The sequence below is a fragment of the Synchytrium microbalum genome, assembly GCF_006535985.1.
Source record: "Synchytrium microbalum strain JEL517 chromosome Unknown SmJEL517_scf0001, whole genome shotgun sequence".
Lineage (NCBI taxonomy): Eukaryota > Fungi > Chytridiomycota > Chytridiomycetes > Synchytriales > Synchytriaceae > Synchytrium > Synchytrium microbalum.
In genome coordinates, this window is record NW_022158350.1 from 115,048 (window position 1) to 142,847 (window position 27,800).

Below are 27,800 nucleotides of genomic sequence, written 5' to 3' on the forward strand. Positions count from 1 at the left end.
TTTTGACAGAGAGTGAAGGTGGCAGTAGTAGCCGTGCAGTATATCCATCTCAACCATTGAACGTGGCCACTCGGCCCACTCGGCCATACGAAACGAATCTACAACCGATAAGACCAATTCTGCCAACATCGAGAAACGATGCCATAGGTATAAATCCTTACGAGCAGTTTTATGACGACGATGAAGAGGACGATGAGGGGCGAGAGAATGGACGGGACATGGAGGATCCTACGTATTGGCAACGTCGTAAAGAATATAGTAGGACATCATACATCCTACCACCACGACCAAGAGGACCACCGGAATTAAACGATTCAAGATTGCCACCAGAAGCATTCGCTCATATTCCAGGATACGATGATTCCTCAGATGAAATTTCCGTTAAATCAAGAACATCTACACTAGTATGGATGAGGGATGAAGTCGCTCGAGTCGTCAATGGTGATCCAGTACCACTACAAAACGTAGCTAGAATGTCAACAGGACTAACGCAATCTCTGATCGGCCTCCGCTGGCACTTCGAAAACCCGGTAACGGAAGCTGCGTTTGCTCAATATCAGGCTGAACATCGTAGATTGTATACCTTGTTGATTGCTGCCTTGATTTTCGCATATCAGATTGCGGATATTGGATTAGGACTTTGGAATCCTGTGCCTACTGTCACTGGCGCGCTGGGGTATTTCACGTCGTCGGGACAGGGGCCACGAGAATGGTTGGTTGCTGCTGGGTATGCGATTTGTATGGCAGTTATTATGGCTGGATACTTGCCGTGGTTTAAACGAAGGAGACCTGATTTTATGATTATGGGGTCTGCTGGTGTCCTGTTTGTTGCGTAAGTCCTCCTAAACTTTCATCACAGCAAAAAAGAGTGGGGATTACAAAGGGTTAATGTTTTCGCAACAGGTACCTGGAGTTCCACATGCTGGCTTTAACCGTGGATCCCTATTTGAATCTGTACACATCAGCAACTCGATCTATTGGTCGCTTCCCCAACTATCTTGCTGTGCTCTATGGTCGTATCGCATTGGGATTCTTCCCTGCTACAGTCAGACTGATTGGTGCAGTTGGTCTAGTGGTAGTAGGATTACAAGCCTTTGGTGTATTTATCATCGATTTAACTACTGGTGCTGGATATTACACCACGTATGACACCTCTTCCTTTGGTTGCGGTTGTGGTTTGGGTCGCATGACTTTAACACAAAAAAAATGATATAGATATTCTTGGTATGTCGTCTTGGCGACATATTTCCTCGTAAGTGCCCGCTTCTTAATTTTGTTGTCGCAGAGTCCTTGAAACTCAACTCTCAAACTACCTTAGAACGTGGTGTCGACCTTGATGAGTGCCCGTGAACGAGAGTATCTAGATCGTCAACTGTTTGCAATGAAATGGCACGAAACTAGTACTAGCAAACCCGCTGTGTCTACTGACGAGGAAGCAACACGAGCTGCCCCTGATACCGATAGTGATACCGAAACAGACGCCTCTTCAATGGCGGCACCAGAGAAACCACTGCCAGCAGTCCCCCGGACACCCCGATTCCGTGCTCCGCGTCTCAAAACTCCCGATATCAATCTCGACGCAATTCCCTCCTTTGAAGGAGCATACCCACTTCCATTTGTAGTAAGACGTGTAGACCGTGCTCTCTTCCAGCTGGAATGGAAGGAAACACATCCTGATCATCCTAAATATTTGATGCCACACTCTGAAGCTGATCTAAGAGATAAGATCAAGAGGGGGGTTGTAAAGAATGAGATGCTGTTAGAGAAGGGTGAAAGTTTGTTTGAGTGGTCTAAGAGATCGGCTCGTCGCTTCTTGTTTTTGCCCAAGTGGAAGGGACATCCTCTAGAGAATGAGTTTAGGAAGCATTTGATTGCCTACTACAGGTATGGTGATGGAGTCTTGTGCGAATTTTTTTGCTAATGTGTAGAAAATCCCAAGAGCTCAACACATTCGTTTCATACAGGTGGAAGCTGGTGCGAGAATGGATTATAAAACTCATAGTAAATGCTCTGAATGGTGGTCTGAACTTTGTCGGCGACAAGGATTCAGCATTGCTAGCACTCCACGTCGGCTTCCTCCTGTTGATTGTAACATTCGGGTCTATAGTACAGGCTGTCACTCGACTACCATTGTGGGTGTATGAAGCCAATACCGCTCTCACGTACTCTATGATTGTCATGCTGTATGCCTTTTTGCAAGATCAAGCAAATTGCTCAGTGTTGAATGGTGGTTCTGCTGCACAGTTTTATGAACGTAGTGCTAGTATATATAATGTAAGTGAAGATATGAGCGGCAACTTGTGTATTGTCATTTTCATGACGAATTCGTTATACCACTTTGCCCACAACTGTTTTTGCACCCTACCAGGTCTTGTGGTATAATGCAGTAATCTCAGCCGCAGTGAATCCAGGAGTGCGATTCTATTCCTACCTAATTATAGCCTTGGTCAGTATTGGAGCTCAACAAATGTCGTGGAGATGCTCTGGTGCTGTAGACCCTACAGAATGGACCAAATCGATGGTCATTCTCTTGGTAGTTGTAATTGGACCAGGACTCTTATCCAAGGACACTGAATTGCAATCTCGAGTCTACTTTTTGGGATTACGGAAACTGGCACGATTGCCTCGTGATCTGAAGAATCAAGCAGCAGCCGATGAACAGATTAAAATAGAAGAGGATGGTGGCGTTGAAGAGTTTTTGGATGAGCAAGATTTACGAGCTCGTGATAAAAAGGAGGGGGCGGCTGTATTTGGTAAAAATCGAGTGCAGATAGATTCCAATGTAGAGATACACGAGATTTCACGATTTGAAATGACGAAACCTATGCCGGGAATCCCACGTCAACTTGTAAATCCACCGGAACCTGTATATCCGCCAACATTGGCTGAACTGTGGTCTCCTGATGGTGATGGTCCAAGCTTGTTTGATCCGCTGACACGTAAAAGTACTGCCACTGCACAGGAGGATTCAGTGCTTCGTCCTGCTACATGGATTGTCAAAGCTGCTACTGCTGGTGGTAATGAAGGACTTCCTGAGGAAAATATGCATGCTAAAGGACGGAAACCACCACTACCTTCTAGACGTGCTTTAGATGATGATATAAACGAAGAGGAGGAGTATGATGGTGGTGATGATAATATGGAAATTGAAGTGGAAGGAGGTGTTTTGGGGAGTCGAGTACTGAGCAGTCACAAAAAGGGAAAGAGCGCTATAAAGTAGTTGAAACAGTATTAATAGTTTAATCTTCTGTCTCCTGATGCAATAAGATTATTGTTAAAAGATGTCTTTGGAAACATTCGTAGTCATAACAGAAATAAAACATCTTACAGGTAAGTCATTGCCGGATGCTGATGGACTTGATTTTCAAATGCGAAGAAGAGTTCAAAGTTCACAACATGAGGGATTGATTGCTATACTCTCGTCGACTTTATAATACTTCCTTTTGACTACAGGCTTGCTACAAACTTTGCTGATATCTATACGTTGCTCCTCAACGACTCACTCTCTAATACAGAAGCAAATCCTAAACTCGCGCTACCATTCAATAAGCTTTTTATTTCCCTAATCGTTTTCAGCATGACCTCAATCACCATGATCATCATAATCATCGTAAACGTTTCCGCCGTCGTAGTAGGGGAAGTAGACCTCCTCCTGCACCCTGTAACCATTCCACGAATGCACTTGACTGTTCACCTTTGGGGCAGCTTCTTTGATATGACCTCACACAACGTTCAACTTGTGCTCTGCAATACCCATACTTTTAAGTGTTTGATGTTTTGGGTTGCGAGATTACTAGCCACAACTCCAAACTTTAGGGATTACCAAGTACTGCTATAATCGTTTTTCCAATCTGTATCTATACACCGTCGAGACGGGGGTAATTCGGTGACTGCCAAGTCCTGGAATTGTTGTTTTGTATCCAAGACTACGTCGAGAGAGACAAGACGCGAAGTCGAATTCGAATTGGATGTATGGAATGATGGTTTGGGATTACTGATTTCACCCAAATGACGTAAACGTGTATTGATTCGTTCGTCGGCATCTGTCAAAAAAATACCACGCCCAAATTCAGTTGATTCTAGTTGGGGTCGAGAAGTAGTGGAAATACGTAGCAGCATTGAGACATCTAAATGCTTATACATATCCCTTCATCGACTCGAAACTCCGCCAAATTAGGTGGGATTAACACCTCCCAATTCCGGAGCATGTACTGATCATTACACTCAAAGTCAGTCAGTACCAGACCCCGAAGCACTGTGAAGCTTTCTGCAATCAAATGTTGGTCGAAGCTGCGTGATCGAATGAATAATCGAGGTTCGAGACTCTGAATCTCTGTAGGCAGCAACTCTGTTTTCGTTCCGCACAGGTCGTCCTACTATAGTACGTAGGTCTGTCAGATCGAATGAGCCGACAAAATGCTTGATCTCGGCAGCAACAAGAGTTGCGTCATGAGAGTCAAAGTCCTGGTAAAAGTGTCCGATACGACAGCCTTGAGATGCAACGTGGGGATATGGACGTATTCTACCAAAATGGGAAGTAGAGTAGGGACTCGAAGCACTTTAACCCTTTTGAGCGTTGCAAGGAAACACCGATGAAGATGCATGACCTCATCGTCCAGCTATGTGACAATGTGAAACTAATCAAAACCTATCATGAGTTTTCGGTCGTCCAATGTCGCGACTGTAGCAAACTCACATGACTGCCACGCCAAGTCCTTTAACCTCCTTTGACTTACCATTCATCCCTCGGTTTGACCTGTAATAATAGATATTGTTCCTTTGGATCTTGTTGACCTGTCCAAACATTGAGCACTAATATAATCTGAACTCACAGCAATTCCGGGTCCTAAGCGGCTCTGCATCTCATTCAAGTATACGCTCTTATTTGAAGACAGACGTCCATACCCAAGCCCAACATTCATAATCCAATGACTGTTGTGAGGAAAACCATTACAAGGGGCAACTCACTTCAATACTGCATCCAGAAAGGTGCAAGAATGCGTTAAGCTCATTTTGCGTTACAGCTGGAGGAGTTCTTGAAAATGTAGTGTTTATTTCTGCAACGAGTGGTAAATCACGACAAATCCCTTTGAGAGAAACTGCCACGTAGAGAACTGGCGAGGAGACGTGTAGTGAATTATCGGTAGAATCAATTCAGTTGAAAGATCTTTGATTGAACCTAACTACGGAATATTGCTTGTTAGAACCACCTTGAGTGTAATGAAATGGGATTTCGAGACATACACATGATTCAAAAGGTAACCCAGGCAAGAGAGAGATAGCCTTCACGTCTCTGTATATCTTGTCTCCTCTACCAGATTCAAATTGGGTGCTCCTCAACCTCACAGACTCAAGATTCGAGCGAGAAAACAACAAGTTGTACGGACGCAAAATGAATTTTCGAAAGAACGACTCAATAATCCTTTAAGGGGCATCGTGCTAAAACCTCATGCTACATTTTATTACCACCTCGTCAATATAAACAATGCTGCTATCATATACAACGCCCCAACACGCTCGGCTCCCTACTTGCCAGCCAAAGCAGATATAACATCACTCAAAGACACCACACCTATAACCTTATTATCGCCGTCTACCACCCAAACCCTATGGACATGTTTGGCAATAATCTTGTCGATCACAGATTGCAGCGAGTCAGCACCTGTACAAGTAACAGGCACTTTGGCCGTAGACCCCAAGAAATCCATTACAGGCTGATTAAAGCTTCCAAACTTTTCTTCAGTCAACCCACGTAAATCAGATGCAGACAACGTACTGATGATTTCATTATGTTTACCAAGTATGGGGAGAGCCAGGACGTTTTGTTGGCGCATGGTTTGGAATCCTTGCACGGCTGTTGCGTTTATAGTGATGCTGTGGATTGGACGTGCGTCTGGTACAAGACCTAGAGTAATGAGGTCGGCTTGCTTATCGCATCCAACTTGGAAGTCTGGATGTGCGTATGTGTATCGGATAATGTCGGATTGGGTCATGATACAGGAGGGAAGGACGTTCATGGCATCCGAGATCCATGCTCGGTGATGGTGGCCTGTTTTGAAGACGTTCATGACCTGGAAAGGCGGTTTGACAATTGGTGAGTGTTTGTGACATGGGAATGCGATGCAGAAGCTGCAGCAACATGTACAATAATGCATGCTGTCCTTAAACTAGAAACTGCACCAACACAGCCCCAGACGACCACATATTAGCTTACCTCGCGAAGTGTGTCTCGATAGTCAAATACCTGCATCAAGTAACTTTCACGGTCGTCGTCCAAAGAGAGAACTTCATCAACAGGCCTGGTCAAGTCTAGTTTACCCTTCTTCTCAATTTGATCAGATCCCTATAGAAGTCAAGAACGTGACAGAGTGAGCTGCAACCGATGGTGGTGAAGTTGTGCAGAAGCAAAGTGCGACAATGCATTTTGTCAAATATTTCATCAGAAACGTTCTCGCACTATACTTGAGCTACCGCCATCAAAACATTTTCTACGACAAATCAGATGTTCAAAAGAGTCACGACACACCGAGTACTTACATAGAGTAGAATGTCAAAGACGTTAACGAGACTGGTAATTTTGTCCACATTCGATCGTGATTGCAGCGGAAATGCTAGAATATTCTTCTCCTTCAACAAGACCAGCGCATCCTTGATTGTGGTGTCTGGCGAGATAGAGATTGCAGCTGGTTTAGTATGGTGCAAGTTGAGTTCTGCAATGGTCAAGTCTAATAGTTTCGTCATTATCCTGCCTTTTGTTGGATTTATTGGCTGTATGTTTAAGGTATAAGAAGGAGAAAACGTGTTTGGCTTTTAAGAGTCATCCAACAAGCTGTTGAGCGGTAAGGGTGTGTTTGGACGCGTTAAGCAGCTTTCGTTCAATATTTTGGCCCACGGATTACAATTTTTAATGGATGCAAACGGCTTGAAGCCTGAATGTTAAGCTTCTAGTCACCTAAAAATCCGAAAAAAATCAAGATGACGAAAAAGAAGGCATCCAAGAGCAAAAGCACTAGTGGAGACAAGGCTGTGGTAGCCAGCACAATGACCAACGCTCATGGATTTGACTTTGGAAACATGGGGTTCGATTACGTTCAAACCAACTCGTTTATAACTTATAAGTGGACGGAAGAAACAGGCTGGGATAAAGGAGAACTAGTCAGAGGAACAGATAACTTCAACATTCATGTATCAGGTCAGCTTTTTAGATTCTCTCTTTTCTTGTTCGCCAATGTCATCAGCGACATTTGCGGAGTGCCAAAAAAATCAATGTTACATGAGTGCATCACATGTCAACTTGCATTAAATCGTTTTTCTCCTATTAAGCTACTGTATTGCACTATGGACAAGCTTGTTTCGAAGGAATGAAGGCCTTTAAAATGAAGGATGGAAAGGTATACCCACGGCCACAAAATCCATTTGACAACGTGTTGACGTTCTTTTTGCTATCAGGTCCGTCTCTTCAGGCCACAATTGAATGCCAAACGATTGAGAACCTCGTGTGAAGTCGCTGCCATGGCTGCTCCATCTGAAGAGCTCTTCCTGGAGGTGAATGCCACTTTCAAACTGCACAACAAAAGAACGACCTGCCAGAATCCCACATTCAACTTACATTGCTGTAGGCTCTATCACGTCTCATCAAAGACAATCTTGAATGGATTCCACCGATCGAGTCTGGTGGATCAGCATATGTCAGACCATTCGTCTTTGGAAGTGGTGCTCGAACTGGACTCTTGCCAGCTACTGAATATACCTTTATGGCATTCTTGTGTCCTGTTGGAGAGGTATGTCCAGACTGAAAAACAGTCAAACTGTCGTACACAGAGATGAACTGTTCGAAAACAAACACAAACTAATAATTCAAACCTATTTTAAACATTAGTTCTACAAGGGAGGCATCGGATCACCTGCCAAAGCACTCATCAAGCACAAGTTTGATCGTGCAGCTCCTTATGGTACATTCAGCAAAAAAGCACTGTCCAAGAACCCCAACAATGGGACACTAATCACTCTCCAATTTAAGGTACCGGCCACGTCAAGCTTGGTGGTAACTACCCAGCACCCATGGGCCCGACAAATGAAGCCAAAAAAGCTGGATTTACCGTACTGCTATTCTTGGACGCTCTCGAACACCGATACGTGGAGGAATTCAGTACATCCAACTTTGCCGCACTCACCAAGCCAGACTCTGATGGTAAACGAGTATACGTCACACCAAAATCACATTCTATCTTGCCATCAGTGACCAATCGCTCCTTGTTGGAGTTGGCTGAAAAGCACTTTGGATGGAAGACCGAGCGTCGAGTTGTTGAATGGGATGAAGTTCGTATGGGCTTGTTTGATGAAGTTGCTGCTTGTGGTACAGGTAAGTGTTGATATTCACATTTTTATGATTGCTGAATGGGGGAGTCACGACTTGACAGTCATTTTGCGGTTCTCTACGGTCTTTTTTTGTTTGTGGGTGGACATCAAGATGTAAAAGCTATTCGCGCTCAATCCCGCATTCCGGATATTTTTTTTTCACACTTTTTAAACATCCTTTGCTTCTTAGCTGTTGTCATCACACCTATCGGTGAAATCCATCGCGAAATGCCGACTGGTGGTAAACGTAAACGTATAACTGCCAACTCCACTACAACAGCCACCAATGGCCACACGAATGGAAGCACCAGTAAAAAAGCAAAGACTGAGAAGGGTGCCAAAGCTACCAAGACAGAACCTGTCGTCCCTGCTCATGACCCATACGATGATGAAGAAGAGGAGGAAGACGAAGTTGCTATGGAGGTCACGAAATTGAGTGGATCTGATTTTGAAGGGTTCCGTGCACTCTATACGACGTATAGGGATTTGCAGAATGGGGTGTTGGAAGGTTGGGAAAAGTATGAATGGATGTGGCCAAGTGAAGGGTTTTAAAACTTTGGTGTTTTGGCTCGGGTACTCGAATAAAGACACACGGATTTTAGCATCAAAGTATATGTGTATGTACATCTCCTTGCGGTGTCGTCGATTATATTCTCCTTGATAATTGGACAAAAAAAGATCAACTGAGACTCGTGCGTGGAACAACTCTCGTTGGAGCCAGGACAAGCTGGCACCGTTCTCGTTGGAGCTGGAAAAGGTGGACTTATGGTGTCAACTCGTTAACTATGCGTCAAACACACACACCATGCACGTCGCTGTAACTGATGCACGAGTCAGATATATCGGTTTAAAATGAGTATACAAGGATAACGGTATAATGAGATAGCAAAAAAGAAGCCATTTAATGATGAACACGGCCGCTTGCAACTGGTGCGTGATTGACTGGGCCTTTGGGCTCTTGCTTTTCAGCTTCAGCTTCAGCTGCTTTCGTTGCTTCAGGAGCTGCCTGGGTATGGTGTACTCGCATAGATCCCAATCCAGATTTGCCGGTTGAGTCTTGGTAGATTGCGTCTTCGGCTATGGGAGAAAATTGCGGGGTATTGAGTGTTTGTGTGAGATCAAGCAAAAGTCAAGCTTGAAAGATCGTATTGCTTGGAGTTTGGATATGCTAAGCTCGCATATGCTATGCCAAAACCTCCAAATATTACAAGCTTCCCAGAAACCACAACATACCAAGCGAAATGACGTGGCCAGTTGCAGGCATGCCAGAGAGCTTAGGCGAAGCTGGAACCATTCGTGGTGAATTGCCGGCTATTGGATTATGTGTTCTCATACTAGATGGGATTTTCAGATTGTGAGTCAGGTTGGTCGCTATGGAAGGCAATATGGAAAACGATGCTTCGTACCTTTGGATCTTGCCACCATCACCGTCACCTGCGTACTATTGAGGGACTGAATGTTAGCTGTTGACGCTGGTTGAGAGTAAAGCTTTCGTAGAAGTGAATGCAACAGAAGTTGTTAAAGCTGCGGTGAGGATGTTGGAAACAGCGACGGAGACAACTTACGTTAGACATGTTTAATAGGTCTTTAAGAGCTTGGAGTTGAGTTTGCAAGATGGTATAGTTTGGCTTTTGCTGAAGGAAAGCTTGTGTGAGAAAGAAGTGTTTGGAATCCAAGACCTCAGAACTGTGAGTCAATAAGATGCACATACCTATGACTGAAGATCTTTATAGATTGATCGAGAAATGAAAACAGTTTTCAACGTCGACTATGAGAATGATACGGAGTGGTGACACTAATGATAAGCTTGATTCCACTTAACTCCCACCTGCGCACGTTTTTCGTCAATTGGTAGGGAATTGTTTGGGCGATTTTTAAGGCAGAGTTTGTATCGATCGCCTACAGATAGATCAGGGCTAGTTTACTAGGAAGATAGCTTTAGATATGCAGGGAATTCGGCCTTTGCTTTTTCCTAGACCAGGCTCTTGCTTCGGCATTGACGCAAAAAAAACTAAAAATTCACAAGTTGGTGGACAATGTCGCGCCGCAACTAATTGATTTTTACAAGGCTACATTTATCCTCATATATTAACATTTCTTAAATTTCTAAAATGGCACGCCTGCGTGCTAGACAGATTCGAGACACAACGTTAAGTTGTTAAGTTCAAACTTCCTGACTTAGTTTTTGCTGAATTCTAACTGTAATCAAGCTTTGGGACCATGACTTCAAAGCTTGGGGCCATCACTTCAAAGCGCCTTTCTGTAGTACATCAGCATATCGAAGCGGTACCTTCGTCGTGGTTATTCGCTCTTTTCTGCTTGCTTCATACACTTGCATTGTCACTAAATTACATTTATCGCAGCCTGCTTCCAAAAACGAACATACACGTTGGTGACTGCTCTTAAGGCAAAAGGATAACTGTACCGTGGAACATTCGTCCATAGCGTCTCGTGCTTCCACGTTTGTAAGACCAAGAGTTGAAAGTAGCATCAACTGCGCAACCACCGAGTGAAGCAGCACCAGGTGTATTCGACGGCCTACCTGTCGAACTAGTAGAAGACTATATCTTATTATATGGACTACAAGTCTCTTACACGAAAGGCTCAAACTTTGCTAAGATTCGAATGCCATGATCCTCCCCACTCTCTATCAGTATGTCAGAGAATTTGACCCACAACTTTCCACGTCGACCAAGTATTGGTCGAGGAAGTATATTTAACAATGCTATGAAGCGTAGAGGGACACTAGCTAAAGATAGTTTTAGCCAAAACGTATTAGCTGTCATTAAAGACCTCCTACGTCTGAACTTGAATGGAATAAATCGCTCAACGACAAACTCCGTGAGCATACTCCTTGACAATAAATACCGAATGATGTAGTAGAAACATTGTACCTAGGTGGTAGTCGAGATCTTTGGGCCAAGCTTCGACCTTCTGTGACTCTAGTGTCAGTATGTAAATTAGTATAAAAAAGCCAAGTAACCTGATTGTAAAAAGCAGAACTAAAACATAAATTTCCCTGTATGTGGCTTCAGTACTTGATCGATTCGGGTTTTGCATGAGTTCTCATCGAGTTGTATCTTCGTCGAAGCGTGACACAGATGAACAGAAGCCAATGTGTTTATTTTTTATCGATCAGACTGTATAAGCACAAGACCACGGAGACGGAATATTATGACGTTCTTATCAGATAAAGCCTTCCTGCAACTCAATCTTCATCGTCATCTTCAGAATCATTCTCGCTATAGTCGTCTTGATCCTCCTCGTTATCCATTTGGCTAGACAAGAGGTGATCCTGTTCAAAGACGTCATCGTCAATCCCAGGCCAATAATGGAATTCAATTTTCATATTCGGGGCTGCGACAGCCATTCGAGCTTTTATGGTATTCAGATCAGCTGGAAGACACCTTGAATGGATGGTGAGAGCCTTTACATTTTGACTGGCCAGATTCGCGGCCACAACTCCAAAGTCTGTTTCGCCCCAGGGATTTGAAAGTCCTGCCCAATATATAGTCAAGGTTCGTAATTTCGGTGGGAAACGACATGCGACCAGTTTCTGTAATGTCCTTGATGTGATCGCAACAGCAAGAGTTTCCAAGTTGCGAGCCAGGGGCGACGAGTAAAAGGTATTGCTTTTAACAAGGACTGTTCCGAGATGCCGGATTGAGGAGTCTAGCTCTGCTACATCAGACGGTATTTGGATTGGACCGTCAAAGTCGACAGTCCTTAGAATTGGCCGAGTCGTAGCAATCGTCCTCAATAGATTTGAGCAATCGGGTCCAGAGACAACGATGTATTGAGCTGCTTTAAGCGTTTCCAGACTCAGCGGGATCAAATCCTCCCAATCTGCGCTGAGCTCTTCAAACCATCCACTGGAGCTTTGAAACTCGAGTTGACGTAGATTGGGGAAGCTAGCTCCTACACGTTCAGCATCAATACTACGTGTTTCCTCGACGCCAATCTCTATAATAAGAGACCGAATATCGGTAGGTAGAAACTCATACAACTTTACGTCTCCATGTTCTGCCAACACTGGCACGTCTTTTATCCCGAGACTGCCAAGGCAAACTTTCAATTCAGCAGCCACTATGGATTGATGTGGTGCAGGCAGGTTTCCAAAGTAGCATTGTTGTATTTGACACAGTTCTATGTCAAGTTGCAGACTACCAATATGGGTGTATTCTTTCAAAACGGAAAGGAGAGACGTCGTTCTCATATATTTGAGACCATTTAGCACCAGGCCCAGTCTGTTATCGATGACGGCGTTGTGCCACGAAGGAGTACTCGGTGCGATGTTGACCTAAATGTTGGAGTATGTCAGCGATTTGACTTCTTTGTAGGTATTCACCATTCAACAGGAAGCTCACATGTAAGCCATTCCAGGTCCTTTTCTTGCCATTGCACTTCCATTCATCCAATACATTGACCTATTTGGTATATATATGTCAGCCCTACTCTGATTTTTCCTTTAGACGATCGATAAACGAAGGCAGCTCACTTTGATATCCCATCCAGAAAGACGTTTAAATTCATTCAATGCAAAATGCTCCTTTTCAATTCGAGAGTCGTCACCACTCTCTCCAAAAGTGATGTTGGCGCCCACAACCACTGGTAAATCACGACAGATGTTCAAGAACCTCCTTGAGAGACGCTGCAAAGTAGCGAACTGCCGCGGAGATGTATACTGAATTATTTGAATAATCAGTTCAGTAGGAAGGTCGACTATGGAAGCTAACGTGGATTGTTAGAAAACTTGGGTGGTGAGCAAATGGAGATTCGAAACTTACTCATGTGTCCATAGAAGAGTGAGAAGCAGCAAAATAACATGTCCGTCAACCTTATATATAGACCGTGTCTCCTAGAGTCAACTCGGGCACTTTCTGAATTTCACTTCCCAAATTTTATTACGTTCGGTGTTTTTCCAACGACGAATGGACGCAAAATGAAATCTCACATGGGAGGCTCCACGGTACTTGATAGCGTGATATCAAACATATTTGAATTTTGCGTAGGGAACGCGTCAGAAACTCGTCATGCGGCCCGTCAAAGAGGAGATTTGCAGGAACAAGCTTTGATTTCTCGTTTTCTCATAAACGACCGATTGCATCTATAACGTTTGTAGCTTTTTACAGCAATATTTGCAAGGTAACCACACGAGTGTCCTCCTCTCGTAATCTGATTCTTGCGGTGTCAAAGGAGCAAGTCAACAGCAATTTGCGAAATCTTTGGTCTTTGGGCCTGTCCTAGTAGGATACCCTTTTGGCCTATATAGGATATCGAAGCGGTACGTTGCCAACGTGAGTTTCTTCTTCTTTGCTTGTTCATCGATATTGCATTGTTACTAAATCATTACCATCTGCAGCGCCAGAACCCCAAACATCGTTGGTCCGACTAGCTCATAAGGATAGAAATCTCACATACCAATACGATCGACTTATCATCTCGTTACTACAGACCCGTCACGATGATAACTCGTAGAGCCACGAAGCTGAAGGAGGATTCATCAACATCAAAAGCTCAACTAGATGAAGCAATCCAAGGAGGTTTTGAAGCCCTTGCTATCGAATTGATCGAACGTGTATTATTTTTGCTTGTCCAATAAGGAGCTAGGTCGAATGTCACAGACTCGTAAAGCCCTAAACGCCGTAACGCCATCATTGTCCCCACTTTTTATAAATCTGTCAAAGAAAAATAACCCAGATAATTCGGAAGATCATGAATATCCTCTAGGCAAGGCATGGGCCGACACCATTGCCCAACGAGCCCAAGCTAAGTGAGGGCAGCTTCACCACGACGTATTCGGCGCTGTAAAGCATTTGACAATCCAATCGACTCAAAAGCTTTGGATAGATAGAATGGACCAGCTTACATCTCTCAACTTGTTGGAACTACATGCTATATCGCGCACATCGGGGTGTCCTTGTCATCGTCAAGACACTAACACCATTCAAACCATCCTCCTTTCTTGTAATTCAAACAGCAATTCTTAAGGTAAAGGAAACTATATATTATCAATCATCCAAACAATTCCAAAAACACAAGACCATTATAATTTCATAAATCACGCATGCGCCAAACTATGAGCAAACAGAGCATCAATCATCTCCTGTGCCTGTTTCTGGTCCTGATTCAACGGTGTCGTAGGACTACTAAACTTTCCTGGCTGCTGTTGTTGCTGTTGCGGCACATGTAATTTCACATCAGCAGGCACAACAACATTCGCACTATGCGACGGCCCACCCTTATTATTCGAGTTTGAGCGTTGTCTAAACTCTTTGCGTTCTTCGATATACGCATTAGCATGCTGCATTATATCAGTTTTGGGTGGTGAGTTTGATAGGAGGGCGATAGGTGCGAATTTCGTTGGTGGGGAGGATAGGTTCATGTTCGATTCCATGGACTCGGCTTTGGTTGCGAATCCGACTGCTACGAGACCACTTCCAAGTGATTGGTTTAGATCTTGGGATTTGGATGCGGCGAGACGTCGATCGTGTAAATCTTGGGCGGCCTTGTCAACGAGGTATGCTTGCCTTGTTGCGAGATTGTCAATCATGGCTGCTTGGGGTGTGATTACTGTGAGCTGCATCTTTTGCCGTTCGTGACGGTAGTCTACTATGAATGTGTCGGGCGAGAACGTCCATTCTAGATCTTCCCATGGTTGGGCGAATGCGATTTTCTAATGTGAGACAAAGCCAGTAAATACTAGTGCTCAATTTCAATTTATCGAATATCGTTCAAACACAACAAATTTTTAGACTACTCACGTATTTGTTCTGATCAACAACAACCATCCCCTCAGCATTCAATCCCAACAACCATTTCTGCGTGCGGAATTCAAAGTAACCACCCGGTGGAACTTCTTTACAAGCCGGAAACCAGGCACTTCCATAGCACGACCATTGACGAACGTATTGGAGATACAGCATACGAGCAATCATGCTTGATTTGCCCCTGTATTTGGCATGTTCTTTGAGAATCAAGGCCTCCCATTCTTCTTGTGGTAGGCGACTCATTAATGGGCCAGGTATCATTTGTTTTAGGAGACTGGCACTGCAAGGTTGAGAAGAAAAATGTTAGAATAAAGAGAGTCTGACGATTGGATATGTCATAGGGGGCATTCGAATCGAATTTCGTCTTCTTTGTTTACCCTGTGATGAACCCAGGTCCATGTTTGCGAGGATCACTATCTCCATATACGATTTGCATTCGAATTGCAGCGAGTGTGATTGCATCGTTTATCGAACATGGATATCTTCCGCTAATCACATTGTCCTTGGTCTAATTTGAAAGAAGCATAAGGGTTGGTACTAGTTGCTTTCCTTCTTGTCCAGAGATCTGTCTCAACAACTACAAAAAAAACCCCCCTGGCTCTATACGAATAACTCATCCACAAAGTCAATAACTTACTTCACCATACAGTAATCTCAACACTGCATCATCAGTAGTCTTCCTGTCCACACTCTTGGGTATAGTCGCATCTCGTCGAAACACGAGCAAGGCGTCATTGATTGGGTGATCAGGATCTTCAGCTTCAGGGAAGTGGGTATATTTCACCATCCACCGTGGCCATTTCTGTTTGACTTCGAATATATCCAAGTTTGGTCGTATTTGAATCTCTGCAGAAAGGGCGAGTAGTGAGCAAAAAAGCTACAAAACTGTAGACACAATTGTTGACATCGCCAACGCCTTCCCCAACAACATACCTAAATCCTTGCTAACCATCCAGAGCGAAAACATCTTTCTCGAAGGCCCATTCCCTAGCCCGACCTTCCTCGCAACGGCATCAGCGACATCACCGGCGAGTACAGGTTCACCGGGAGGAAATTTCAGGAGGACGGACTGATCGGCGTCACCGGCATATACTTTGACGCGTACTACTGTAGCAGTGACTTTGCCGACTGCTGCATCAAAGGCCTCTCTAATACATGGCCCCTCGCTTGCGAGAGTGTAGCCTCCCTGAGCTGTATTCGGATTGTTGGTATTTGATTGTTTTGTTGGAGTGTGGTTTTGGTTCCGTAGTTGCGATGGGTCAATTCTTCTTGGTGAAGGTGGTCCTCGACTTGTTATTTTGTCCTGTTTTTGGAAATAGTGTGAGTAATGTGTTTGTGAAGGTCTGAGCTACGATACTATACCATTTTGGAATTGGTTTTGAAGCAAATTAAGTATCTCCAGTTGTAGTGCGGTGCTCTCTTCTCTCACTTGAAGGAGAGCCAAGCAGTCAGAAGATTCCTCAGCTTCTCTTCCCAATCACCCACGTCCTATATATTTCGGAGATATATTAGAGCAGAGAAAGCAACGAGCGTCTAACATGGCTTGCATCCATATCCATATGCAGTTCTACCTGAGGTCTGTCTCGTAACTTGTCTATTTTTTTGGAGGCTTTAAAGAATAGACAAGTTAATCCAAGTATAAAAGTAGCACTCCAATAAGTAACTGCACGAATTAGTACTCGGATCAGTTAGATGATACGTCAATATGTGCTTGGATGTATAGGAACTTCCCACCCAGAGCCAGAACGTTTTTAAACCTAACTTGCAAGCCGACAGGAAGCAGTAGGTGTTTCTATGTTCTCACCCAGTTTCGACGTGTTTGACCACAAACTGGTACTATAATCAATTACAAAATATCACTTTTTTCAGTAAATTACACTTAATGTCCCTCTACTATCCTTCACTTACCTGGTAGACGACTTGCAGTTTGGTTATCAAACCCTTTACCATCAAAATTTGTTCAAAACCTCATAAGGTCAAGCATGAATCAAGGCGCTCTTGCTTACGAAGTCACGATTTGACACGTATATATTGCTCCTCCAGCTCTGTATATTCAACTTCCCAGCCCAAAGGTTTCCTATCTCCCAAATCACGTTACATAACATTATCGTTTCAGATAAACCGCAGACACCTAGCAATCCAAAGATCTACACTATCGGATTAAATATCTAGCATAATCATGAGACTCAACGTCGCCCTCTTCCTGGCCTTCATGACCTTGGTCGCCTTATCAAACGCTTCTTGTCCAATGTCTGGAAAATGCGATTATGTGGCCAAACATGCAACTGCCAAGAAGGACGGAGTCACTAAATGTCCATTGGTATGTCGTGAATGTGTAGATTGCTGTGTTTCTGATTTGGTCTTTTGATTTGGATCCACCACACAATTTGTGGTCATCAGATCTGTCGCAAAACGGCAGGGCTGACTTGTGTGTTTGTGAGATATGAACGGGGTATTAACATTGATAATTATTATCGTTAGTCTGAAAAGTGTCCGTACTATTCTACTCCTGCTACGTTTGAAGGTGTTTTGACTTCGGAATGTACGTCGTGGTGGACATGTGTTAAATTATGCTTCAAATTTTTGCGGAGGAGAATGGAGATATATTGAAAGACGCGAGATGCTGTTTGGAATACGTGGCATTCAACCTACGTCAAGATGATATGTATACTGAGGAGAGAGGATAGATGCTGTTGCCAGGATTGACACCATCAATGATCACATTCTCTAACTGATTATTTTCGCACCCCTTATAGCCAAACACTGCCCTCTCGCTGGCAAATGCTCATACTATGAACGTGCAAAGAACAACACCATCTCTGAAATGACTATGAGCACTGAGAACTGTCCTTATGCCAGTAAGTTTCACTACGAAGTGTGGACCTATTGCACAAACGTTTTTTGGTTCTCACTCATTCAATATCTAACTGTCCACGATCCAGATTCATGCCCATACTACTCTGAATTCAAAACTGGGTAAAGTTGCAACAGATTTCTCTACAATTCCAGATTGTCGCCAAGTTCAATTGTTATGATATTACAGTAGCTAACAACACCCCTTTTTGGCGCCTCTAGTAAATTCATCGAAGACTGCCCAGTCATGAAGAAGAGCTGCCCACACTACTCAAAGACCCACAAAACTCATCACGCATATGTTGAGAAAGAGCACAACCATCATGGGGCCTCATGCCCATTCATGAAGGACCATGGCAAAGAGAATGTAGACCAACCTTCTCCAATCAGATCAAACGATGAACTATAAACAAGTTTGTGAAAGGGGATGCTTTAAAACGCGTGTGTGTGTCATAAGCGTGTAAATGTATATAGAAACCGGTCTGTTATTAACTAGCATATGTATGTGTATGTTTTATTGCTCAGCAAGTGTTGTGTTTTATGGATGTGCTTTTAGGTGATATGACTTTGGTCGCGTCAAAGAATCGTATCCGTATGTCGACAATGTGACACCACGTCCACTCATTTTCATACCTGCCCAAGTGAGGGCGGGATCGAGATAGTCGCATCTATTTGCGAATACTGTTCCAGCTTCAATTCTAGGATGAGAGAGGAATATGGTTATGACAATATACCACACCACACCGAAAGAAAAGTAAAGAGGAACATTGCTTACTGATCAGCAATCATGACAGCAGCTTTCTCATCTCTAAGCAGCGAAGCAAATTCATTGAATGTCAGGAATAGGTTGCCCAAGATCCAAACTTGACCATAGTTGAAAACTCACCGCGTCCAAACACTAGCAGTCAACCCAAACTGCGAATCATTCATCAGTCGGATAGCCTCTTCATCTGACGAGACCTTCATTATGGGCAAGATGGGACCGAACGTCTCATCAGTCATGACTTTCATGGTATGATCAACATCAATGAGGACTTGTGGTGCAACATATGGTGTTTTGGCCTTTGCCATGGGAAAGCCGGATTCATCAATCATTGCTTTTGCGCCCTTGGCAACTATGAAATAGGTGTGCAAGGTGTAAGCGAATAAGTGCAAGTGGATGCAATTACAATACAAGCGTGAAGGATTTTTTTTGTGTGGATGCAAAAGACACTTACGAGCTTCTTTAACAGCAGCTCTGATGTTTGTTGCAGCATGAGCAGATATAACTGGGCCCAAAGTGACGGTCTCGTCCATTGGATCGCCGAGTTTATACGCCTTGGCAATATCAACAGCCTTTTTCACGAATTCGTCAAATACTTTTTCGTGTACGTATACTCGTTCGACTGCACAGCATGATTGTCCAGAGTTGTATAGTGCTCCGTCAACCTGTTTGTCGGAAAGAGTTGCGTTTTAGCAAGATTGTCGGAGTCACGAAGATCAACCGACAAAAAAAAGCCGACAAGCGGTGCTTTATGAATTCGATGTTACTCACGATATTATCAGCTGCATAATCGAGATCAGCATCAGCTCTAACATATGCTGGATCATTACCACCCAGTTCCAAACCAACACCAGCCATAGTCGAGCTAGTAATCGGTATTGCGATTGTAAGCAAGAATCAAATTTGATTTTTTGCGCACTTATCTTACCTAGCAGCCTTGGCAATTTCTTTTCCACCACGGACTGATCCTGTGAATTGAACAAATTCGAAATTCCCGTCTGTGGAAATCAACTCATCACAAGTCTCATTGGACATGTGAATATACTCAAACACACCATCCGGCAACCCAGCGACCTTGAAGCTCTCTGCAAATCTCTCAGCACACAAGGGAGTCTGAGGAGCCTGCTTGAGCACGACAGAGTTTCCAGCAATGATCGCTGGAATGACTGCATTGACCGTTACGAGATACGGGTAATTCCACACCCCAATAACCATAACGACTCCCAACGCCTCTCGTTTGATATATCGATTGAATCCATCCTTTTTAGGGAGTTTGACATCTTGTAGTGATTCTTCAGCGATTGAGATTAGGTATCGAGCACGTTCTTCAAATCCTTTTACTTCGTTGGGACCGTATTTTATGGGACGGCCCATTTGGGATGTGAGTTCGGGGCCTATTTCGGCTTTTTTGGATACAAAGTCATCGACGAAGGCTGTTACGATACGGATTCGTTCGTTTAGGGGGACGGATTTCCATTCTTTTTGGGCCTGTGTAGTGTTAGGAATGTGATTAGATAGGTTGATTAAAAGTAATTTGAGCTGTGAAATTCGCATCTTGCTTGGTCCAAATCTTGAAATCACATTTTGATGACACATTTGATGACACCCAAACCTCACGAGATAAACGACAGATCTCCCACCAATGCAAATCGATACCTGCGTAGAACACGATACGACACGTATCTGCTCCTCCGCCCTTTAACAACCAGCAATCAAAACATGCACTTACAGTTCGTGATTTCTCGACAATAGCTTGAGCTTGAGCCAGCGGAGTCAAGTCTCGAGTAACGAATACTTTGCCATCTCCAGGCGAGACTGTTTCCTGTACTTGGATTGTCGGCTTGGCCTTCTTTTTCGGTGGCATCGCTTCAATTCTGTTGTTTGCAGTTTCAAATTTCCAAGTTTTTAAGAATTGACGCAGCAAGGTCAGGTGAGTGTATACGAATAATAAATGAGATCAAGCTGATTTAATACGCGTAAAGCCACGTTAGGAACTGCTTTGATGCTTCTAGAACGAACTTTTGTACAAGTGGGTCGCGACAATTTTGAGAAGTGTGAGATCTGTCGACGTTTCGAGCTTCGGTGATTGAGACCATCAGGTTCTACTTGCGTGAGCATCATGTAGCTGGAATATCTACCCTCATTCTCGTATCGTTATATTCAGATTCATGGATCTAGCTTCAATCCAAATTTCAACATTCTGCAAGATACTCAGTCGAACAACAAGACGTTGATTCATCCCCGTATATTCGCCGGTTTATTGTCCTGTCCTTCCTTAATCGTCACTCTTACACAACCAAGTCCGCATCTAGGATAATCAAACATGATTCTTGCAATCGCCCAAAGCTCACGATCAAGATACACATTAATGGAATGGTATTGCTGTTATAGGCTCTCCTACCTCGTGGAATTTCAGCTCTTATACCGTCTCTCCCCAGATCTTACATTTTGGACAAAGTATCAAATTAAGGCTGCTTCGGCTTAACGTCGGTACAAGGAGTCATCTCATATCCACCAATGTCGTTATGCAACGAGCTAACCTTTGAAATCAAGAGCTTCACCACTGAGGTTCATACCAATTGATTCATACCATTGATTTCTGATGTTCAAACACGTTTGAAACAGGGTCCAGAATGGTGCTCCTGTAAGTGAACCAGAGTAGATGCAGAGCCTCGTAGTTGGGCAACATGTTCTGCAAACCTTAAGATCTTAGTACGGTAATAAGGTCAATACTGCTAATTGTATCAACGCAAGAGCACTATGCTGATCTTTGAAGCTTACCTGTTGCATGATCTATCTACACCACCTCGTGCTAGATAGAATGGTTTTGATACGTCCAAGAAGAACGGTAGAACGGTGTCAGCTCATGAGGCAAAGAAAAAAAATGGTGGGGGCTCGGAATATCATGTGTATTTTAAGCACTTCCAAACTCCTCCATCCAATCTTGGTATTTACGTATATCAGCCTGCGACACCGATGACTGAATTCTTGATTTGGCTGCCACAAAATCTTCCATAGTAGCTGGTATTTCCAGTTCGGCTACGTTGGCAAAAAGGGGAAATTCAACAATCTGCATCTCAACACGTCATCAAGACATGTAGACACTTACACTTGGAAATAGACTTGATCTGTTCAGCTGGCAAGCCTCGTATTCTCCGTCTCATACCCATCATACTTGCATCTCGACATATCTGTGGGAGTTTATGTTAGTATTGATGCGTCATCAATATGCAATCACATCTCTTTTTTGCTCGTCCACAACAGATCAAACTCTAGTCTTACATTAGTAATATCAGCACCAGAATACCCCTCCAAAAGCTTAGCCAGCTCATCCAAATCAACTCCTGGGTCCAACGGTACTTGTTTTAAATTGATTCGTAGTAGTTCACGTCGTGATTCCACGTCTGGAAGTGGAATGTCTAGATAGAAATGTAGAGGGGTTTGGATCAGACAATCCTTCCTGCAGTTTCGTTCTTCATCTCCAATGTCACCACCAAAAAACAAGAGGTCCTCGGGCTGAACAGTGAATACTCACATATTCTCTTCTCCAACCGCCGTCTCAAGGCCTCATCAATCTGCCATGGGAAGTTGGTTGCAGCTAGTACCATAACAATGGGTTCTCGTTCACCTTCTGGAGTAGCTGCTGCAGTTGCTACTCCATCCATTTGCATGAGAATTTCAGATTTGACTCTATGTGATATGGGTTGTTCGAGGTTTTTATTGTTGCTTTGAGTTGACTGCTAACAAATATTAGCAAACTCACCTTCGACTAGCTTCATGCTCCGATCCTTCACCACGAGTCGAGCACACTGAATCAATTTCATCAATAAAAATGGTACTTGGCGCATAGTGTCGCGCCATTTCAAAGAGAAGCTAATACGTAAGGAGATGATATGCGAGGCGAGGTGAGAAATGATATTTTGCTTGAATGACTGGTTGTATATGCAAATCATATGAACTTACACGAACAATCTTCTCTGAATCACCACGCCATTTAGAAGTCAACACACTGGGAGTTACATTGAAGAATGTCGTTCCACACTCCTATGAAGGATAGCTGGTCAACAAAACTGACTGAATTCATCTCTACATAATGACCTTTCTGCTTTTGTTTTGTCTGAAAGAAAGTTTGGAAAACTTACTGTAGCTACAGCCTTAGCCAATAACGTTTTACCAGTTCCTGGAGGACCAGTCATCAGAACACCTCTCCATGGTCTTCGAATACCTAATGAAGTCCAAAATCATTTATTAAAATCAGGTTCAGCAGGACCGTGGCAGAAAAATGAAGGATCAGAAAACCGCGCCAACAAACGTGATCTTCAAAGCATACACTGGATAACACACACCTTGAAAGAAATCAGGCATCCATAAAGGCAAAACAATGGCCTCTTCCAGTAACTGTTTAGCTTCACGTAACCCAGCGATATCAGACCACTTCGTATTTGGGTTTACAGATAGAATGTCTCGTTTCATCATTTCCACCATATCCTTTTCATATCCAGTTCCGTCAAACCTTTTAGAAGTTAATTAACATTGTGAGAATGTGTTTTCCTAAGTCATCATTAACTTTTTTTCGCTGTTGTATACTCATTTGAACTCACTCACTCTGGTCGTTCATTCTTAACCTCCCCATCCTCAACTGCATCTTCTCCATCACTCGTATTATCCTTATCCTTGACACCACTGGCACCACTCTTCCTCTTATCTTCAGACGCAGATCCATTCTTCTTGACTGATTTACGTGCGGTTGGTGGTGTTGATTCCTTGCCACCATCCTTCTTATTCTTTGAAGGTGCAACAGCAGCCAATATATTACTAGACGATGACGTTTTCGATTTGTTTAAAGACTTGTTTGAATCTGCTGATGATGGTTTTCCTTTTGACGCTTTGGGTGGGAGGCCTGGAGGTTGGTTTTTGGCCCAGGATGGTAGTGCGTCGTCATCTGCGATGTCAAACAGAAATGAGTCTATAGCGACCGATCTTTAATGCTTTTTTTGGGTATGAAGATTCCAGTACCTCTAGGAATTGGTTTCCGATACGCAGTCCTACTCGTCTTGACTACTTCTTGTCTTGGCGGTGGTGGAGCCCAAACGTCAGGATCATGATCGGGATCTACTTCAGTATCATCAAATATAGAGGATTTGGAGATTCCTTTTTGGTCTCGCTAAAAAAAAGGCAGAGGCAACTCATCGGTGATAAACATTGTGAGCACACGCAATGTAGTATAGCATACCTTGAATAGATTCAATTCCGCATTAACATCCTTGACTAGATCCGCCTCCATCTGCAGATCCCGCAATACACTCAACCAGCGGTTCTTGTCCTGGACACTTGCGACATTCTTTGTCTGTCTAGTAGTGAGTTGATTGTGTTAGATCCGTGACAAATACGACTAGATGCGATATAGACGATGTATGTTTACTGCTGGACAGTCTGCAATATGCTCTGAAAGTAGATCAGAGCGGATTCATAGTTTCCTAGAAGGGCACATTCTCTGCAAACTTGAAGATCTAACAGTAATGATGAAGGGTCATAAAGGCTAACACTTGAAGACTGGGAAAGGAAGGAACTAGTCTAGATCTATGGTGGATACCTGTTGATAGTGATGCTATGCTCATCCTTACTCCTCTGATGTGTTTCTATTAAAATATGTTATGTATTTTGGAGAATATGAACAGACAGAAAATCACGTCGAGGACAAGACTTCTACGGACCGTTTCCGTAGATATTTAAATTAACGTGCAATTACGGGTATAGTCTCTGTTCCCTTCCTCACCCAAGAACAACATTCATCGCGAGCTTGCTGCTTGATTAAACTGTCAACAAAAGCTCTTGAATGCGGCAGTTTTGACATTCCATCGCGATTGCAATACATTGAAACTATACAAAATAAATTAAATACACGTAGAACGTCTCGTTCCAGGCACATATCCGGCCCAACGTTTGTTTCAATGCGTCACACCTCAACATTCCAAACCTCAATTTAGTGATAGCAACCATTACAGGCAAGCATCATGCTAACAGCTAGTAGCGATTCTAACCATGACAAGCAGCAGCACAAGACAAAGGCACAGCTGAAGAAGGATGCATACAATAAGAAGAAGAAGGCCAATAAAAAGTCAACCAGCAAAAAGGAGGACGATGTGAAGGCTGATGACACGATACTGCACCATGAAGAGGAGGGACGAGAATCTAATCATCATATTCCACTGAAAGCGTTAGACGATGACCGTATATCACTCCACGTCGAATCTCATATAAAGGCTGCAGATGAAGCTCGACAACCCACATCACAACAGGAACAGCAGCAGGACGAACTCATACCAAACACAACACCATCACAACCATCACCCGATAATATATTATTGCCACACGAAAACCAGCCTGATGCACCACCTGTCGCGCCCAAAGACGAAATTACACGCACGCTGCGAAAGGTCGATACAGTGGACTTGTCTGAAGTACCTAAAATATTGTCTGATACTAGTACCCATGTCGTGGATATACCGGCTGTGGATGTGGATTACGATTCGTCGCATATGAAGGTCGAGCTTGTTGATTCGAGTATAGATCATCGTAGCAGTATGAGTGAGGAGGTCCTGACGGAGGAGCCAATATCGGATGCTGTTGCAGCTAAAGATCTAGGGGAGGATGTACATGTTGACGTGACTCTGACAAAAGTGACGCAAACTACGACGCAGAGACCACTTGTAAAAGTAGTCGAAGAGTCGTCACTACCACCAGTGCTTGTGATGGCTGCTTCAGTTTTGGCTGCCGCTGGAATAGCGATATGGTGGTCGAGGCGTACTAAAAAATTGTAATAAAACCCACCACACGTAAAATGGGACACAAAAGAAATAAATACAACCAAATAGTAGTAAGCCTAAAACACCCCGTCTTGCCTTGTCGTTAAGTTGCTATATGTATGAGTATGGTATCTATACATTCTTAAAACACAAACGGGATAATCCTCGCAATCTCAGGATTCAGCTTATCCCCAAACCGCGCCAGGTACCACTTATACGACTCGTCAGCCGACACGCTCAAGTCCACAACCACCCATACCAGCACCGCGAATGTCGTCCATGTTCCAACAGCCATAAACAGAGCAGCGTAGATCAAAATCTCTAAAAAGTAGTGTGGACACAGCACGGCGTCAAACAATCCTCCCTTTGGCAAGATATATATTCTAGGTCCTATTCTCGGTTTCAGCGACGCAAGGTATGCGTGTATATGGTATTGAGTCACTGATGCAGCGATAAAGAGCGACAATCCGTATGCATGGCGTTGTGACAGTGCCATGATCATTTCTTTTGTCAGACCTATTGCGATAATGGTGAGAGTCCCGTACATGCGGATTTTATACGAGAGCACTTACCAAACGGCGGTACACTCTCACACACAACCGCAACTGGCGTAACGCTATAAAACACCAACCCAGCTACATAATGCAATCCATGCATCATTGCATCTGACGGGCGTTCCACCACCATCGTTTCATACAACCTTCGTGTGACTTGTATGCTCATCATCACCAGTCCAATCCATGCATTCACGCTCTGTCCATCATGGTTTCTCGGGTGTTGTGACAACCACCACCAAAGAGATATACAAGTCACGACCCCAGTGATGTAAAAGTGGTAAAACCAGCGTTTGGGAAGTGAGAAGGACTCCCGTAAGGTGTTTGGTGTGGTTAATGTTCGCGTTTTGCCATATGGAATCAAGATGTCGTGGAGGTATGGGATGTGGTGGCATGTTAGGACCATCAGGGATGCGCATGTGTAGAATATGCGAGATGTCCAGATTATTGAGAGCATTTTCGTACTGGAAGGTGATGAGGTGTGTTGTCAGTTGATTGTTTTCAAAAACTGTTAAGTTTTAGCAAAGAGGATGATTTGAACGTACCCAGGGAACGGTTGGTGGGAATAGCTATCAATTTTTACATGGCCTTACGTCATATAGCTACTAACATCCCTATGTGGCTTTAGCTTACAACCGGACTGTACAATTATTATTGGATGGTTTTTTGCAAAGTGAAAGCTCGCTCGTTTCGAATTTTGTCATAGCGGTCGCTCTGTGCTGGAACCAGGATATTAAATAATCGTCAAGATCTTTATGTTTGACTGTGCTCTCCTCGCTGGCATCAGGAGTATGTCGTGAGATCTGCCACACAATTATGAACATTAGCTCACTTGACATTATGTTGTATTAGGTTCGGTCACTACCAAACGAATTGCTTCTAAACATACTCCATTATACCTCGCCTCGACAACTCACGACCTGGCAACGTCTCTCATGAGGATTCTTGAGCATTTGCCATTATTTGGATAACATTGCGTTCTTGACCTCCTCTATGTCAACAACGACCATCAATAATTTACCTACTGAACTGATTATCAAGATCATTCATCATACTTCTCCTTGCTCGCTTGGAACTCTCCAGTCTGTTTGCAAGACATTCAAAAACATTTCCTGTGATTTGCAAGTCGTTGGAGTTCTGAATAGGGGTGATATTCCCAATCGAGGCCTTCCATCCTGGCAAGGAGTATATCTCACCTGGGGGCTGCATCGACTTAGATATGGGATATTTGTATGTGCTGCACTGATCAAAGTATATGCGACCTTATCATTTCTAACAGTATCCTGCTCGATGTAGGCAAACCCTCTAGATTTCTGGCAAATAGAAGGTGAAAAGAGAACATCACACGAATTTGGACGTTTTCTAGGTGTTGTGTGGAGAATGTTTAAGACACTCACAGGTTGACTGAGTAGGTTTCCGTCTCTATATAGTCTTGTCTTTATCACGATAGTTCTATTCGTGAAGAGAGAATCTTGAAGGGCCTGCAGCGGCTTCGATACGATACCCTCCTTCCCACATTCCGCGAACACACCCATATTTGGACTTTGCAGCTCAGGACTGAGTACTGCTGGCTCGACCAGTCCTTGTATAGTATATCAAATCTGCCAGATGTATCGAAAGTCGCTGCCGAGCTCAAGGCTTGCATCAGCGCTCTTGGTCCGACGCAGATCATAGTAAAGCCAGTTCATGGGGGATC

The 27,800-nt window shown here is 43.6% G+C and overlaps 6 protein-coding genes across 6 annotated transcripts; 1 reads left to right on the forward strand and 5 right to left on the reverse strand.

Annotated features, from left to right (window-relative positions):
- Nucleotides 1-5,525: 5,525 nt before the first annotated feature.
- On the reverse strand, nucleotides 5,526-6,741 carry SmJEL517_g00033 (uncharacterized protein; the record flags this gene model as incomplete). Its single annotated transcript, XM_031165963.1, has 3 exons — nucleotides 5,526-6,071; nucleotides 6,215-6,343; nucleotides 6,538-6,741. 3 exons carry the CDS (start codon nucleotides 6,739-6,741, stop codon nucleotides 5,526-5,528), a joined length of 879 nt encoding a protein of 292 aa, XP_031027970.1.
- A 234-nt stretch (nucleotides 6,742-6,975) lies between these two features.
- On the forward strand, nucleotides 6,976-8,910 carry SMI34 (branched-chain-amino-acid transaminase; the record flags this gene model as incomplete). Its single annotated transcript, XM_031165964.1, has 7 exons — nucleotides 6,976-7,192; nucleotides 7,324-7,391; nucleotides 7,450-7,545; nucleotides 7,620-7,781; nucleotides 7,880-7,952; nucleotides 8,021-8,362; nucleotides 8,549-8,910. 7 exons carry the CDS (start codon nucleotides 6,976-6,978, stop codon nucleotides 8,908-8,910), a joined length of 1,320 nt encoding a protein of 439 aa, XP_031027967.1.
- A 5,509-nt stretch (nucleotides 8,911-14,419) lies between these two features.
- Nucleotides 14,420-16,493, reverse strand: SmJEL517_g00035 (uncharacterized protein; the record flags this gene model as incomplete). The annotated part of the gene is made up of 6 exons (XM_031165965.1): nucleotides 14,420-15,034; nucleotides 15,123-15,408; nucleotides 15,506-15,636; nucleotides 15,766-15,974; nucleotides 16,062-16,431; nucleotides 16,491-16,493. 6 exons carry the CDS (start codon nucleotides 16,491-16,493, stop codon nucleotides 14,420-14,422), a joined length of 1,614 nt encoding a protein of 537 aa, XP_031027968.1.
- Nucleotides 16,494-18,519: 2,026 nt separating this feature from the next.
- SmJEL517_g00036 (uncharacterized protein) lies at nucleotides 18,520-20,608 on the reverse strand (the record flags this gene model as incomplete). Its single annotated transcript, XM_031165966.1, has 7 exons — nucleotides 18,520-18,679; nucleotides 18,757-18,789; nucleotides 18,868-19,096; nucleotides 19,199-19,409; nucleotides 19,516-19,609; nucleotides 19,673-20,232; nucleotides 20,474-20,608. The coding sequence occupies 7 exons, from the start codon at nucleotides 20,606-20,608 to the stop codon at nucleotides 18,520-18,522; spliced, it is 1,422 nt and encodes a 473-aa protein (XP_031027965.1).
- Nucleotides 20,609-21,658: 1,050 nt separating this feature from the next.
- SmJEL517_g00037 (uncharacterized protein) lies at nucleotides 21,659-24,362 on the reverse strand (the record flags this gene model as incomplete). The annotated part of the gene is made up of 13 exons (XM_031165967.1): nucleotides 21,659-21,783; nucleotides 21,854-21,935; nucleotides 22,027-22,163; nucleotides 22,280-22,434; nucleotides 22,508-22,617; nucleotides 22,708-22,788; nucleotides 22,887-22,969; nucleotides 23,091-23,257; nucleotides 23,350-23,686; nucleotides 23,761-23,908; nucleotides 23,978-24,095; nucleotides 24,167-24,254; nucleotides 24,338-24,362. The coding sequence occupies 13 exons, from the start codon at nucleotides 24,360-24,362 to the stop codon at nucleotides 21,659-21,661; spliced, it is 1,656 nt and encodes a 551-aa protein (XP_031027966.1).
- A 1,330-nt stretch (nucleotides 24,363-25,692) lies between these two features.
- On the reverse strand, nucleotides 25,693-26,237 carry SmJEL517_g00038 (uncharacterized protein; the record flags this gene model as incomplete). Its single annotated transcript, XM_031165968.1, has 2 exons — nucleotides 25,693-26,066; nucleotides 26,123-26,237. The coding sequence occupies 2 exons, from the start codon at nucleotides 26,235-26,237 to the stop codon at nucleotides 25,693-25,695; spliced, it is 489 nt and encodes a 162-aa protein (XP_031027973.1).
- Between the last annotated feature and the right edge of the window lie 1,563 nt (nucleotides 26,238-27,800).